At 39.2% G+C, this 16,499-nt stretch overlaps 1 protein-coding gene across 13 annotated transcripts in view; it reads right to left on the reverse strand.

The window, feature by feature from the left end:
• Positions 1 to 16,499, reverse strand: part of nfix (nuclear factor I X) — a 303,800-nt gene that overhangs the window by 46,494 nt on the left and 240,807 nt on the right. For all 13 annotated transcript variants that reach the window (XM_062971451.1, XM_062971462.1, XM_062971459.1 and 10 more), the window contains 2 exons: positions 1,782 to 1,844; positions 1,287 to 1,361 (listed from right to left, as the gene is read on the reverse strand). In XM_062971451.1, the coding sequence (XP_062827521.1) occupies positions 1,287 to 1,361; positions 1,782 to 1,844 (138 nt within the window). The remainder of the gene's footprint in view (positions 1 to 1,286; positions 1,362 to 1,781; positions 1,845 to 16,499) is intronic.

Genomic DNA, 16,499 nt, shown 5'->3' on the forward strand with positions numbered 1-16,499 from the left:
CACAGGTTAGGGATGTACTTTACAATTTGTTGTTTGGGGATGGTTGCATTGCAAGAGAGCTGGCTCACTTGGCACAAAAGGCAGATCTGGAGATTTGGCTTGGCCACTGACAAACTAGTTGGGGCCAGTTATCTCTAGTTAGTAGGTTATAGAATATATAGTGAAACTGATCTGTGACCGAAAAGGCTAGGAGGTTGACAAAGTGTTTGATTCATTCTGGAATGTTACTTGTCTTATCGCACTGAGCTTGGCTTGGCGAAATGAGAGAAACAAAGGAGTTATCAATCACATATGCTGACATAGATGGAAAGGGGGAGGAATCTTGCTGACAGTATGTCTTATTTTGTATGGAATTATTCCAATAAAAATATTAGAATAAAAATATGTGCATTATTCATTTCTCCCTTCTCTTGAAATCTGAAGGGTCTTGATGACCACCTTTAAAAATATTTGATAAACTTTAAGAGTTTTAAATCTTGAGCTATGTCTTGATGATCTGTGGCAACAAAAATATTTAAAAGGGTCCCTGATAAAAAGAAGTTAAGAACCACTGAACTAAAGAACTAACAACTGCTGCCAAACATTCCTGAGATAGGTTGCCTTATTCACCCAACACTGGGCCTGTCTATTTGGATTAAATGCTATAAGGTGCCTATGTATTATAGATACCTCAAAACCCAATTAAGCATGTCTGAAGCTCATAAACCTTTTTGTCAGAAACCCACATGATAAGAAAAACAGCAAGTGAGACAAAACTATTTTGAGGCAATGCCAAACTTTTCAGGCATAGAGTTCTAAAAAGGGGAGATTACCTACATTTTTATACCATGTTCATGTAGAAGGTGATAGCTTCCATGTCAGTGCAGGGGAAAATTATGGATCTTAGTATGAAAATTTAAAGAATATATCTATGCCTAGAACAGGTTCAGCAGCTTGGCTATTTCCTTTAATATTTATTCTAAACCCATAGCAGATCCATTGCCAAGCCACTAACAAATAATGTCACATTCAATGTAAAAGTTGTTCTCCTTCAAGTATACTTTTTAAAAGTGGGGCTGGTGGTTACTAAAATTGTAGACTGCCTTAAAAGGAATGTGAATGACATCCATCCGGGTGATTTCTCAGATTTGGCTCAAAAGTCTAGTTGCCCCAGAGGAGGCTTGTATGGATCACAGTAACAGATGTCACTATCCTGTGTTTAAGAAGTTTAAAAGCGGAAAAAGTTTGCAGCAGTCATATGTGCACCTCTATTCTTGATCACCTCAGGAAGTATTGCATTAACTTACTCTGTGACACTCTCACCAGCTCTGTAACGTTCCAGACGCCTGATGTCACAAAACAGTCCTGGAAAGTCAAATGCCCTGCAGAGAAAAGAAGACACACCATCTAGGTAATAAGATAGAGTCGAATGGGGGCAGCAGTAGCGCCTAAAGGTAGCTTGCTGTAAGTGTGGTTGGACAGAAACCTCCCTTCTAGTCCTCCTGTAGGTCCCCAGCTACCCACAGATTGGATTCCGTCCTCCAGTTATTCTTATCTCCTTATACCAATACAAAGCCCCTGCTCTCACAACAGGAATCTTTTTAGTTCTCTTAATTCTACTCTCTTACTGCTTACATGTATTTCTCCAATTTGGTCAGAGTAATTTTCAGTTACTAAAACCTGTTCCTGAAATTGGGCATGAGACAACAAGTTGGAAAAGTTAAGGGTTTCAGAGGTAAGACAAAGTGAGGGCAGCAAGACAACTGATGAGAGAATCTGATCCTGGGGACTAGTTCACTCACCATTGGGCAGTGGTTTGATGTCCGCATCTCCTTGCTGGTTTGAATTGTCTGATTGTCCGGATTCTGAAACACAGAAGCAAAGACTGACATCAAAGGGATGCTGGTGCAAGAACAGAAGATGATTGTTAACAACTGGCACCTGCTATGTAGGTGCTTCTGTTCACTACTTTTTGTGACCAATGGGAAGATTGTGCCATAAATGCTGTGCAATACCATTTCATTTCCTTCTCCCAAAGCATTATAATATAGTCAAGAGAATTTGGCTCTTTTAAACATCTGATCAGTATAATGAGATTCAGGTTCTTTGATAGATTAATGTCAAAGAGATAATTCTTTACTTTCATATTCCATTACTGTAAGATTTTGAGAGCCAAGAGAAGCTCTCCACAAGTTTTATGGGATTACTTTCAGCAATTGCTGAAGAATACAGCATAGCTCCAGAGAAGCCAGTTGTTACAATAGTTCAAAGATGACCCGGTAGATTTTGGCGCTTGAGTTGAAAATACAAAGACTATCCCCCATCCATGATGAAAAACATAATAATAACCTTGATAATTGACATTTCACTTCTCTTTAATAGTACTTTCAAAACTGCTTAGAGAGAGGCCATTTCACATCTCTATTCTACCAAGCCCACTTCTATCCTTACAGGCACGGCCACACTGGCAAAATTGACAAGATACTCCTGTTTTCTTGTTTATAAGCACAATGGAAGTTATGTGAGATAAAAGCAAACTAAGATATTTACTAATATCAGAAGAGAGCTAGACTAGAGAAAATCTTTGGAGAGATGGACAAGAAGGCTCCAACATGATTATCTCTGGGTCCTTTCTGCATTCTTTAATTATACTTTTGCCCACCCACCTCCCTCTGAACTGGATCAGTAAGTTACAAGTCCACTGACATCATGTGTAGCTTGATCCTATGGATTGGCCTGTTTCAGAGCAGAGAAGTTTCAGACCAGGGACTGAGGATGATGTGACTTTATTGGCTATTATAAGTCCCAACAGCACTTGCCAATATGGTCAATGGTTAAGAGCACTGGGAGTAGCAATTCAAAAATATCTAGAGGGCTCTATGACTTCAAGCCCTGTTTTAGACGAATAGTTTATTGAGGGGCAAAATGAAACTAAATGTTTCACTGTTGATCTTTTTTTAACTCTGAGAAGATGATGATAAATAAATAATAAATAATAAAATAAATAACAAATAGCCCCAAAAATAAATCTCTGTTAATTGCAAAAAAAAAATACAGCTGTTGTGTGTTTCTAAAAAAATCCCACTTGGCCACTTCACTATACTAATGAAAACATGGAAACAACCTCATTGATTCATAGAGAAGAGAGTACACCATCAAATAAGCCCTATATTTGATGGGCTTCCTCTGCAGTGTGTAAATCTTCAATTTCTGTTCTCCTAGTTCAGTTCTGACAAGGTACTGTCCTGCTTGAACACACATATTGTTTTTCTTTACTGCTTAGATATGGTTCTCCCTGAAGGTTTCATGTGTCGGTTAATGCCTCTCCAGGTTTGAACATACCTAGCTATTTGCTGGCAAAAGTAGCACATAAAATGCCAAGCTCTCAAGTGTTCTTGACAAGGAAGGCAGGAGGGAAGGGAGGAGGGAAGGAAAAGAGAAGGGAGGGAGGGAGGGGGGGGGGGGAAGAAGGAGGGAAGGAAGGGATGGCTCTTATCCAATCAGGTAAGCATAGAAAAGACACTAGAAAATTATCTAATTTGAAATGTTTTCTATTATTAACTCATTGGGCAAACCATCGTCTCTGATCCAGCAAATAAATACCTGTATATACTCGAGTATAAGCCGACCTGAATATAAGCTGAGGCACCTAATTTTACCACAAAACTGGGAAAATCTATTGACTCTAGTATAAGACGAGGGTGGGAAATGCAGCAGCTACTGGCAAATTTAAAAAATAAAAATAGATACTAATAAAATTACATTATTTGAGGTGTCAATAGGTTAAATGTTTTTGAATGTTTACATAAAATTGTAATTTATGATCATAATAAGACTTTCATAAGATAAGACTGTCCAACTCTGATTACCTATATACTTCAGTATAAGCCGACCCGAATATAAGCCAGCCAGGACCCTCACTCGAGTATAAGCTGAGGGGAGCTTTTTCAGCCCTAAAAAAGGGCTGAAAAACTAGGCTTATACTCGAGTACATACAGTACGTGATTATCTGATCTACTCTACAAAATTCTGGAAGAATTATAGCAAGATGATTCATAAGAAGTAATTTGAGCATGCAAATAATGCTGCTAGATGCATATGCACAAAGAGAATCAAGCCCCCCCCCCCCCCCCCACTCACACACACGATTATGACTCCAACAGCAAAAGACAGTATGGAAGATGCCTAGATATATGAGAACAGGGGACTGAAATGCTGAGATGGACAGGTTTTAAGTTCCTTTGACTCTTTAACATGCCATAAACAGCTTTCTTTATAGTAACACAGTACACCCACCTAGACCTCGCTTGGATAAATGAAACTGCTGATAATAGTGAATCCTATCAAAATGAAAAACTTCTGGCACGTGAATCCCATACAGTCAAACTGGAAGGATCTGGAAAATGCCTTGAGATAACACTTTTTGTCATGTGTGGCTAAATAAAATTGTAGATAGATACCATTCTCACACGTACAGCAGTTGCACTGTAATTGCACTACGTAAAAATTTTTGAAAAAAAATCTGTTCCTGCTTTGAAAGTGTTGTTCCTGTTTAATTGTGCACAACTTACTTTGAAAGCAGTTGTTATACTCTAGAAACTTCATTTTTGTGGCTGTCACAAACTATGTTGAATTGGTTGAGACTTTATGAGATACGCATTGAAAAACTATAGCAAAATGTGCTGCAGGATGTCCCATAAAAACAAAGTTTTGCAGTTTAATAAACTTTGTCTATTTTTTACGATAGGACCAAATTAGGAAATGACATTTATAACCCAGGAACAAAAACTGTGTTACATAGTGTTGTCAAAAACTTCTTTCTGTTTCTGCATCTCCAGCATTTGAATGTGGATTTCATACGTGCTACGGCTGCTGTGTTTTCTACTTTAGCCCTTCCTATTCTAGTAAACATTTCTAGATCTCAACTAGTACTTCTTTTGAGAGAAAAATTTCTGCAGATGGAACCACTTGTACAGTATCTTCAGATCTGAATAGAAGCAGAACATGTATTTCTACATATTCAGTGAAGGAATTTGTTGTTCAGATCTATCTCAGAAGACTAAATTTCTTTCCATGGCTTAGCATGAAAATCAGGATCCTTATTGATTTTTCTATCCACTGCTGACTGGAAAAATATCCCTTGGTTTGCAGAAAATGCATTTCCTCATGATGGTTAGAAACATGTTACATTTTCACCCAAGTGGAAGTTCAGATTTGCATGGCTGCTTGCCAACATTCACGCAGTGTGGTGACAGCATAACCCAAAATTTTCTTGAAAGAACATTTACAGCAGGTTATCGCCAATTCACCCAATGACAGAAAGTGGTCATCGAGGTGGTAAAAAATAAGAGATAATGGGGTTTACAGGACTTCCAATAGATCTGCTGTCGTAATTGTTTTAGCCTGCCAAGCCTGAGGATGATCATAAGAATGATCATCTGGCCTCATTGAATAGACAGGGGTCTACGATCCCCAAAGAGTTAAATAGCCCATCCTTTTCCTGTCCAGACATGGCAGAGGGAGGCCAGCTGCAGAACTCAGGTTACCTATGTCAACAACACGGCAAGTTTACCTCTATCCATGCCAAAGCAAAGCAAAGCAAAAAAGAGCCAGGAAATGTGCCTCGTATTCTGCAACAGCTGGGGAAGCACTACGGAAATATTTCAAGAGTTGTTTTTGTTCTCTCTTCCCCCCCCCCCCCCCCCCCTCGCCATCTATTCCCTTTCAAAGTTGGCTGATGCACACTGTTCCCTTTCGGCCTTGCGACTGCTGGCAGCCATTTTAAAACTTGGCAGCCATTTTAGTGCTGGCGGCTAGGAGTGCTCCCACAATGCCGGTAGCAGGCAACTGATGGAGAGACGGACGGAGGGACGGACGGAGGAGTGTGGCTTTGCTTAGCTCAGGGACAGACAGAAGATAAATTCCTAAACACTACCAGGGAGAGCGGCACTGGGGACTTGGTTCAGAATTAATAAATCATGATTTTGTTTCTCTTTCCACTTTGAATAAATGTTATTGCAGCAGCACAGCAAAGAAGTGGAGGAAGAAATGGGGAAAACATGAATCCGATATCGCTGCTGCAACTGGTTAGCTTTATACAGCATAATTCCTTACACAGAATTTATTCCCATCTAAGAAATGCATTTTGGTATTCTGTAATGTGAGTTCTTGGCTTGAGAAACAGGACTGAACTGGCTTCACGTGTGATTACTTCACGTGTGAATACATTGAATACATTGAAACCAGGACCTATGGGATCTATTTCCAGCACGAGAGAGGTTGTATTTTTAAAACTTATTTAGGGAACCTTTAAAAAAAACCAAAAAAAAAACCTTCTTCTTCCTAGCATAGCTCTTTAAGTAACTTACAAAACCAAAATCACTTGAACATAAAAATAATCTAAAAGCAGAAGTAACAAATAGCAGTAAATAAAATGTACCATTAAACCAATCTACAGCACAGTCATTTGTTTAGCTGCAAAGTGTATCTGGAGTGGAAAGCCGTTCTGAAAAAAATGTCCTTGTAATTAGGTTCCTGAAGATTGGCAATACATTTTCATGATATGCCACTGTTGCCTGTGATTTCCATTTGACTATGGAGATGGTTCATGCACTGGTCAACCTTCAGAGGTGGTGTAACCTTCATTATCACTTGATCTGGCTATCTAAAAATTGGGGAGAAATACATACTTTCTTTGTTTTTCTTTAGATGTCAGGCTATTTAAGGCTTTAAGGGAAAACATTTTAAAGTGAATCCAGAAACAATGGTCTACTTGTTTCCAGAGATTCTTAAAAATTCTCTACAAATGCATAAATCATATTACAGTAATCTTATTAACAAATGAAGCAGAGTTACTCTGATAGCAACTAACTCCTTAACCTCTGAGATGGCGTGGAGATTGCATCGAGTAAAATTGGGAGACAGAGGCACTCCTGGCTACAGTTGCCATTTAGGTAACAAGAAGCAATCCCAAGTCCAGGATACAAGTTTGCTCTTTCAATGGATGCAATCTCATCTAGGACAAACATCTGTCTAATCTTATCAATTAGCCATCCATCCAACAAACTTCTTTTTGTTTAGTCTGGACTGAATGTCAGTGTTTGGTCCTCATTCAGCCCATTACTGACTCCAAATACTCTACCGCTACTGAGAAAAATATACTAAAGGTACCTGTATTTGAATATAGGGGCCACGATGGCGCAGCAGGCTAAACCTCTAAGCTGCAGAACTTGCTGAACGAAAGGTTGGTGGTTTGAATCAGGGGAGCGGGGGAGCTCCTGTCATTAGCCCCTGCTTCTGCCAACCTAGCAGTTTGACAACATGTAAATGTGAGTAGATCAATAGGTACCACTCCAGCAGGAAGGTAACAGCACTCCATGCAGTCATGCCAGTCACATGACCTAGGAGGTGTCTACAGACAACACCGGCTCTTCCTCTTAGAAGTGGAGATGAGCACCACCCCCCAGAGTTGGACTTGACTAGACTTAATGTCAAGGGGAAACCTTTACTTTACTTACATATAGTCGAAGACACTTGATTATAAACTCTAATGCAGTAGCTTCCAACAATCTCACATAAATTATAAGAAGCATGGGAACTGGAGCCTTGTAATATATCCATTGTGCTGTAGAGCAGACATCTAGAATAATGTTCTGCTTCTTGAAGGAGGAAAAGTGCTCCCATCTCACCCAGACAAGAGACTCAAGAAGGAAACATCGTTGTCGCTGTTAGGGTCTATTGAAAGGTCCATGAGAATCACTGGTGATAAATACTTCAAAGTAGTTCACAATTGATGAAAGCCATATTAGTCCTCCATCCAGACCTCAACCAAACCATAATACCTTCCTTCCAAAGAGAAGACTGGAAACCATGCAGTCATTAAGTAAAAGAAAAGGTAAACGAAAGCAAGACTCTAGGAAGCAGAATCTTTCACATGTTAGGGACTGAAAAGTCTTTCCTTTGTGTGTATGTAATAATAATATTATAATAATAATAAAACTTTATTGGTATTTTGCCCTATCTCCCCAACGGGACTCAGGGCAGATTCCAACATACAATGGCAAACATTCAATGCCTCCATAAAACAAACAAATACTGACATAAAATCCCAGGAAAACCCCACATATGAAAACAGCAATTAAAACCTAACATCAAATTAAAGCTAAGAACAATGAATTAAAGCTAACATCAATAATTAAAACAATGTGTATGTGTTATTTGTTCATTACAGGAAGATAGATTAGGAGCAGTGTGTCCTGGCTATGAGTTGGTTTTCCAGTTTTAAGGATACTACCGTTTAACACTGCAGTTTCTCCTTAATACCTAATACCAACTATACGTCTTTGCAACATTTCAGAGTAGCATGCCTGAATTTCTCCTAAGTCCATGGGTAAAGCGTACAATGACCAAATACTACTAACATTATCTCTTGCCCACACAATAAAAACATTAAGACATTCTGACAGTTCCTTCTCAAATATCTGCATTTTGCCTTTTTGATTTCATTCTATCATATTTTCCACACAATAGTCAGTCTAAGAAACCACTCCAGCTGCAAAATAAATAAATAAATACATTTCTGAAATGCACCTTTATTCGCTTCATGCAAACAACATTCAGACCCCTTCTACACTGCCATATAAAATCCAGATTATCTCCTTTGAAGTGGATTATATGACAGTGTAGACTCATAATCAAGTTCAAAAGTCAGATCCTGGGATATGGGGCAGTGTAGATCCAGCCTCAGCAAAGGTTTGAATTTGCTGAAGTTGCTTACACAGGCAAATAATGGTAAGTAAATACAGATTAGAAATGTTAAACATGTTATCATCAATTTGGCATTTACCACTGAACCCCCACTACTAGAAGTTATTATCAAGAAAAGTCCTTTATATCAGAGCCTGAGTATTTATCTTGGGCTATGTGGGTCAGCTTTTGAGAACACAACACTGAGCGCTACAAGTTATGTGTGAATATCCCTTAACAGTAAGATCAGCACCAAAAAACCTACATCTATATATCAGAATGACATATGTACCCACTCCTCTGGACTGGAGCACATTTTGAATTTGTGCCTTGTAGGGAGAGAGATTAGAGGCAGGCAACTGGCACTTCATGTCCTGTGCAAGCGATGGATTATTTCATATTGCTTTATAATAAGGCAAGTATTATCTGTAAAGAGCTGGGCACTGATTGCTGAGTTACATCTCCAATATTATGTTCACTACTTGTATTTCTTATGAAAACAGATACAAAAGGGATGAAACATAGCTAGAGATGTATTTTGGGATGTATTTTGGGAACTGTTAATACATAACCTAAAAAAACAATTTTTGGCCAAGCCACTTTGTAGCACTTCAGCAGACTCTTGGAACGAAAAATGCTTTTGTTTGAAAGATGCACACTAGCAATTTTGGAATGTGTGAGGGAAATAATATGGAGAAGGGGTTCTACTTGGGGACACTTTATCCAAAATCTAGACACAGAGACAGCCTCAGGAATCCTTCATGGTTAAGCATATGTGCATCTGGAAGGAAGAGGCCTGCCAGGCGAATCTCTGTAGTGACTCTGAAACAGTAACATCTTTCTGGCGGAGAGATGCATTACCAGCATCAAATGCTGATAGCTCTTCAGACATTATGTGGACACTAAAGGTACAGTAATATCTTTCATGCACAAAATGAGACACATTATTTTTCCTTATTTTTCCCATAATTACCTGGATAAGGGAAGAAATAATATTGTGCAATAGGTCTCTTTCAAGGTACACAATTATTGTGCTATGATTTCACTTTAAATGTCATGGCAACTTAAGGTTTTCCTGGGATTTGTAATTCAGAATCTCCCAGCCAAATCGAGAAGGCCTTGGCTGGAAGCAGAAAACTATATAAAGTGAAATCACTTCCTTCAGTGAATATGATCAGAATTTTGATCATGTTGGTGAGGGATTTGAAGGTACAATGGAAGATTACAGCAAGTCATCAAACATGCAGAAATTAATTACAGCTTAAATTAATTTTAAAAAATAAAATATGTCAAAAAATTTCCAAAAAATGCTCAAAACTAGGAGCTCATTTGAAACTAAATAGATGGCTAAAATTCTGGGTGCACATTTCCCCTTCTTGTTCAAGTTGGAAAGGGAGTCAAAACTTATTTTTAAAATAAAATATTACATTAAGATAGTACAGTAGAGTCTCGCTTATCCAACGTAAACGGGCCGGCAGAACGTTGGATAAGCGAATATGTTGGATAATAAGGAGAGATTAAGGAAAAGCCTATTAAACATCAAATTAAGTTATGATTTTACAAATTATGCACCAAAACATCATGTTATACAACAAATTTGACAGAAAAAGTAGTTCAATACACAGTAATGCTATGTAGTAATTACTGTATTTACGAATTTAGCACCAAAATATCACGATGTAGTGAAAACATTGACTACAAAAATGCGTTGGATAATCCAGAACGTTGGATAAGCGAGTGTTGGATAAGTGAGACTCTACTGTATTTCTTATTGGGTGAATCAAGCCTCCAATACCACTCTAGAGATTAAGGTGATCCTGTTAACATTTGCAATTCAAGGCAGCTATTTCTAGGGATTATCAGAGGGTTAGCGAAATCATAAGCCCTATTGCTGAAACAGAGGAAAAAACTGGGTGGGCCAGGAATGGTGGTCATGAAGATATATATATAGTTTGAAGCATGTCCTAGGATATAGTTCTATAGTTACTATAGAGAGCTAACATTCTATCTACTGCCCAGTTTTTGGAAGATGAAAACTTAAGTATACCAACCTACCCAAAAAATATACTTTTTCTTCTTCCAAATACATCCTAGAAGGCAAATTGGAAGACATAGGTTGTTTGACTGAGCATTGAAATATTATTTTATCCCAAATCAAAGATCTTGCATCAACTGAAATACTAGAGTCAAACAGAGCCAGGACCTCGCTTGACATCCTACTGATGACAATCTGCTACTCTTTGCACTGGAACTGAAAGTTCAGTTGTGGACCTGAAGCACCCAAAAGGACTTAAATGAGACTGTATATTCTCAGAGTAGGCAAGCATGCCTTTCCTTCTGAAGCATGAAACAACACCATCATCACCTCTATGGCTAGGTTTCCCTTATAACTATGAGTTGCTGCAGTTCAAAGTCATCTGCCTACACTAATTTTGAACCCTGCTTTGCTCCCAGACCCACAGGAGGGAAGACAATTGTCGGCTGTCTGTCTGCCAACTTTCTCTCTCCTGCCCTCCCTCTCCCCTCTGTATGTGTGTATGCAGTATGTGAGAGAGCGAGAATGAGAGAGAAAATGAGGGAGAGAATGAGAGAGAGGGAGAAGACTTCCCCAAACTGGCTCACTAGTCTGTTCCCAAAGGGCTGTGATCTCCAAGCCTCAAAGGTGCTTTTATCTAGAAAAATAAACCCTTATCAGGAGGCAGCAGCTGAACAAATAAACGGATCCATTGCCCGAACAGACGAAACACTTTGCTGAACTCTTTATCTGTCCCCCACAGGCCTGGCAAACCTCCCCTCTGCCCAAACTAGGAGGGGGAGAGGGGCAATTTTGCCCAGTCCACAGCCAATGGTCCCTTCTTTCATAGCTTTGGAGAAAGGGAAAAAATGGCAGCAGTCATTTTAGGGTAAGGTTGGCATGTTTCAGCTCGGAGAGTCTCCTTTTACACGAAAAAGTTGAAGTATGCAACTAGAATAGTGCAGAGTTTTCACATTTCTACAGAGGTGTGGTCTCAAAAGAAAATCAGGGATGCAAGGCTAAAGCCAGTGCTTCAGGAGAATCTATTCTACAGTGATGCTTTAAGTAAGACTTCAGGGTTAATTGATTTGCCAAATTCCATTTGTAGTAGATGTGTAATAGCTAAAAGAAATTGAAAAAACAGTAGCAAATATAGTTTAAAAAGTTATTTCTGCACAAAATAATTTCCTGAAACCCTTTAGGATGTGTGAATATACTGCACAAATACTCATTTCTCTACAGTAGGGAGGAAAAAAGTGGAAATTTTCAGACTTCTCTTGTAAGGACAAAACAGTTAAATATTAAAAACTCTAATGGCTGAAGGGGCAATTTGTGTCTTTCTAATCTAGAAAGATTAGACTTTGGAATTTCTCCTTTACCTTTAAAATTCACTGTGGGATTGAAAGTCAACCAAAGTGGTTCTCTCATCCCATTTTCGTTCACCTTGTGTCTATCTTCAGCCGCTATACCCTCTCACACTTCCACATTTGTTGTGTAGTGCATACCCAGAAGCCTGTTTATAACAAGGGTGGGGAAAAAGTGAGAGACAGTTGGCAGAATTGGGAGGAAATTGGGTAGAAGTATGCATGTGTATTTAAGTCACCTGTCCACTTATGGTAACTTCATTAATTTCATAGAGTTTTATTAGGCAAACAATTCTAGTTTGCCATTGCCTTCCTGTGAATATGACCTACAAAACTGGTATTTGTTGGTGGTCTCCCTTCCAAATACACTGCTCATCCTCATGAATAAAACACTTGTACTGAGTGATTATTGGGGTATTTTCTGATCTCACTAGAATTCCATTGTGTTTCAGGAGATCAAATGTCTCATGTCCATGAGTGTTTGAAGATGTAGAATAATGGCTCTTTCACAATATCCAAATACCCAGAACCTGAAAATGCATACTTACAGGAGACTGAATTTTTGCTTGGATCAAGAGACCCATATAATTTCTGTTTCCTAAGAATATTCAAGACACAGTTTAAAATTTAAGACACAAAGACCTATTTCTTCTGGCAGGCTTACCCAGTCAATGTTAAACTATGAATTTTAAACCTACAGTTTACTAGTATTTTATTATAATTCTGTACTACATAATATATGTATTTTATGGTATTTTAATTGTGTTGTACCTCACCGTAAGCTGTGATGAAAGGTGGGTAACAAATAAAAGGTATTATTATTATTATTATTATTATTATTATTATTATTATTATTATTATTATTATATTAATACCACTGTTATTTCCAAATGACAAAAGCCACCACAACCCCCCCCCCCCCCCCAATACCCACTTCTTGCAAACCCTCAAAATTCAGAAACAGGCATGAACCCTGAATGAAAACAGTTACACTGCTGATATGCCTATAGATATCCTTCCATCCCTGTTTCACATGACATCCTTTTTTCCACTTGATCCTTCCTGGACAGGATCGGTAGATGTGAAAGGGGTGCCTTTATACCTGGGTATTACATACTATGTAACAAAACAATGTTAAAACATAGATTTTGGGGACAATTTTTGTCCTAGATATTTTTTGATGTGAGGGATGTGGAGACTCATAGAGTTGGAAGAGACCATGTGGGCCATCTAGGTCAACCCCCTGCCATGCAGAAAAAGCACAAAGTACACCTGACAGATGGCCATCCAACCTCTGTTTAAAAGCTTCCAAGGAAGGAAGCTCTGAGCCAGAGAGTTCCACTGTGTAAAAGCTTTTACAGTCAGGAAGTTCTTCCTAATGTTCAGGTAGAATCTCCTTTCCTGTAATTTCAACCCATTGCTCCAAGTCCTGTAGTTGTCACTTCTTTCCAGGATGAAGAGGAACCATTGGTAAGCACCTTTTGGTTTGGTCGCTTAACCAATTACAGATCCACCTAACAGTAGCATTGCCTAGCCCACATTGACTAGTTTGCTTGCAAGAAGGTCATGAAACCTTGTTGAAGGCCTTACTGAAATCAAGATATGCTGCATTCACAGCTTGCAGTTCCAGTTATTTGACATCCCCCCCCCCCCCCCAAATTTATGTCGAATAACCGGAACTCTACTGTAGTTCATCTGGCACTGGAGACTTGAATTCATTTAGAGTAGCCAGGTATTCCTGGGCTACCTCTTTACCTATTTTGGGTTATGTTACCCTTATTACCCCATCTGCTCCATATTGCGCATGTTGCAAAGCAATCTACTTTTGGGAGAAGACTGAGGTAAAGTCTTCTTAAATCATAAATCTCTTCAGGTTATAAAATATAATTCTAGTCTGTCTGAATCCAACAACACAACCTGACTCTAAAGTATTAAATTGTATCTAGCCTGTGAGAACCCTGGTAACCACCTTTTAGAGGAGCTGCCTGGGAGACATGTGGAAGGAAGTTAGGAAGCAGGAAGGGTAAAGAGACTACCAAATGAACAAATCATACATTCATAACAGTAGACTGTCAATTAACTGACACCAATGGGGTTTCGAAGATGCTGGATAAATGGAGTTTCTGGTTGTTTAAAAACAGGCCTAATTAATATTTTATCTCATATTATACTATACCATAATCTCTGTATTGACTTGAAATTTATATTTATATTAATACTAAGATAATGGATATGAAGTGCTTAATATAATTTAAAATATTATGTAAAGGCTTGCTGTTGTCATCACTCCTGCTTTGAGGTTTGTATGTCAATCTGTGAAACCTGACAGTGAAACCGACAGCCTGCAATCTTGGAAACTATTTCAAACTGATGGTATGAGCCAAACCACTACACGTGATGCATGAGATGTGCGATCAGTCTCCCAATTACTCAAAACCAGTGACAAAGAACTCTGAATTGGATTGGAGCAGCAGAGTAGTGGTGGGATCCCCTCCCCACCATGGCATTTTGCTGAGCTAAACTGGCCAAGTGATGCTTGTTAGACCATATGGAAAGCTTAGACTGAATGCTATACTTAGGTGGTGGTAAAAGCATTTTCTGTATGGCACCCCTACAGACTGAAAACTTAAAGAGGATCATTTACGGATGCTAAACCCAATCTCTCTCACACACTTCTTTCTACCACCCCTCACCAGACTTTTTTTTGCTCTTCCTTCATTTTCGCTGCTATGGTTGCTTTTTTAAAATGCCACTCTGCTAATTCTACCATGCTGCAGCAGAAAAAGTACAAGTGCTTGTGATTTGTTTTTTGGTGTTGAACTAGTAGCTTTATTTATGCATCTGCTTTTTAACAAAATTGCAGCTTACGAGCAATCAAAATATAAAAGACTATATAGTAGCTCTTGATCCTTCAGATGATCATATGGGCCAGATAGTTCTTCTTCTTATCTCCACACTCCAGAGGTGAATGCTTTTTGGAGTTGAGATATTTCCAACAGGATATTTCCAAAAGTCAAAGTCCTGTTGCTGACTATTTCTGGCTGATGGATTGGGCAAGGGCCTCCCTTTGCTTGCCAAATGTTCTTCTTAAGAGAAAGAACATGGAAAATCTAGTTTTTAACAGTACAAATCACACAATCCCCTAGCTAGCATGGCCAATTGTCATGTTCTTTGCAGAGTTCTGAGAGATACTATCCAGACTAGTAGCTCTTCTGAGCTCTGAGCTCTTGCTTGCATTAATAGAATCATAGTTTCCAATTTGAGGGAAGAAATAGTCCCACTATATTCTGCACTGGCCAGGTCTCACTTTGGAGTATTATGTTCAAATCTGGGCACCTTGTTTTAAGAAGAATATAGACAAGAGAAAGTTCAGAGAAGGGCAACAAGAATGATGAGAGGTATGGGAAATAAAACGTATGAGCCAAACATGAAGGAACTGGACATGCTTAACTCAGTGAAGAGAAAACTGTGGAGTGATATGATTGCATTTTTAAATACTTGAGGGCTGTCACAAAGAGGAAGAGGCAGATCTGTTCTCTGCTGCCTCAGGGAGTTGGATCCAATCTAATGGTTTTATGTCTCAAGACAGTAGATTTCAATTGAACATTAGAAGTCACTTCTTGACAATGAGACCAATTTGGAAATAGAATAAATGGCCCAGAGCTATGGCAGGATCTCGGCATCTTCAAAAAGGGGGTGGACAGCTACCTTCTGGACTAGATGGCCCATGAAGCCCCATTCAGTTCTATGATTGTATGATTCTATGAGCAAAATAAACACACACTCTCTATATAGCACGTGTTATGAACAAATCATATTCCTAAATATCCTTTATAAAGATCAACAACCCTTCCTGCATGGGGAGCAGACCCACAAGTAATAAGAACATCAGCCCTGGCCTTGTCTTTCTCAACTGCAGAGTACGCCTGTCCTGTTTGGCACAAGTCTGCCCATGCGAAGCAGGTGGACATAGCACTGAATTAAACATGCAGAATCATCACGGGATGCCTTAAACCTACACCTGTTGATAAACTCTACAAGTTAGCTGGCATTGCCCCTCCTGACGTGCGATGGGAAGTTGCTGCTAACTGTGAGAGAAAAAAGGTTGAACATTGTAAAAGCCACCCACTGCATGGCTATCACCCTCCTCCCACCAGACTCAAATCAAGGAAGGGCTTCATGAGAACCACCACTCCTCTTGATGTTCCTCCAGCAGCAGCAAGGGTGTCCCTCTGGGCAGCTAAACCTGGCAATTCTAACTGGATGGCCCCCCAAGAGGGTCTTCCTCCAGGGGCAAACCAAGAATGGGCAACTTGGAAGTCCCTGAACAGACTCAGAAGTGGAGTGGGCAGATCAAAAGACAACTTGGCAAGGTGGCACTACCTGGAGGAATCCTC

This window comes from Anolis carolinensis, chromosome 2 (genome assembly GCF_035594765.1).
Source record: "Anolis carolinensis isolate JA03-04 chromosome 2, rAnoCar3.1.pri, whole genome shotgun sequence".
In the NCBI taxonomy this organism is placed as follows: domain Eukaryota; kingdom Metazoa; phylum Chordata; class Lepidosauria; order Squamata; family Dactyloidae; genus Anolis; species Anolis carolinensis.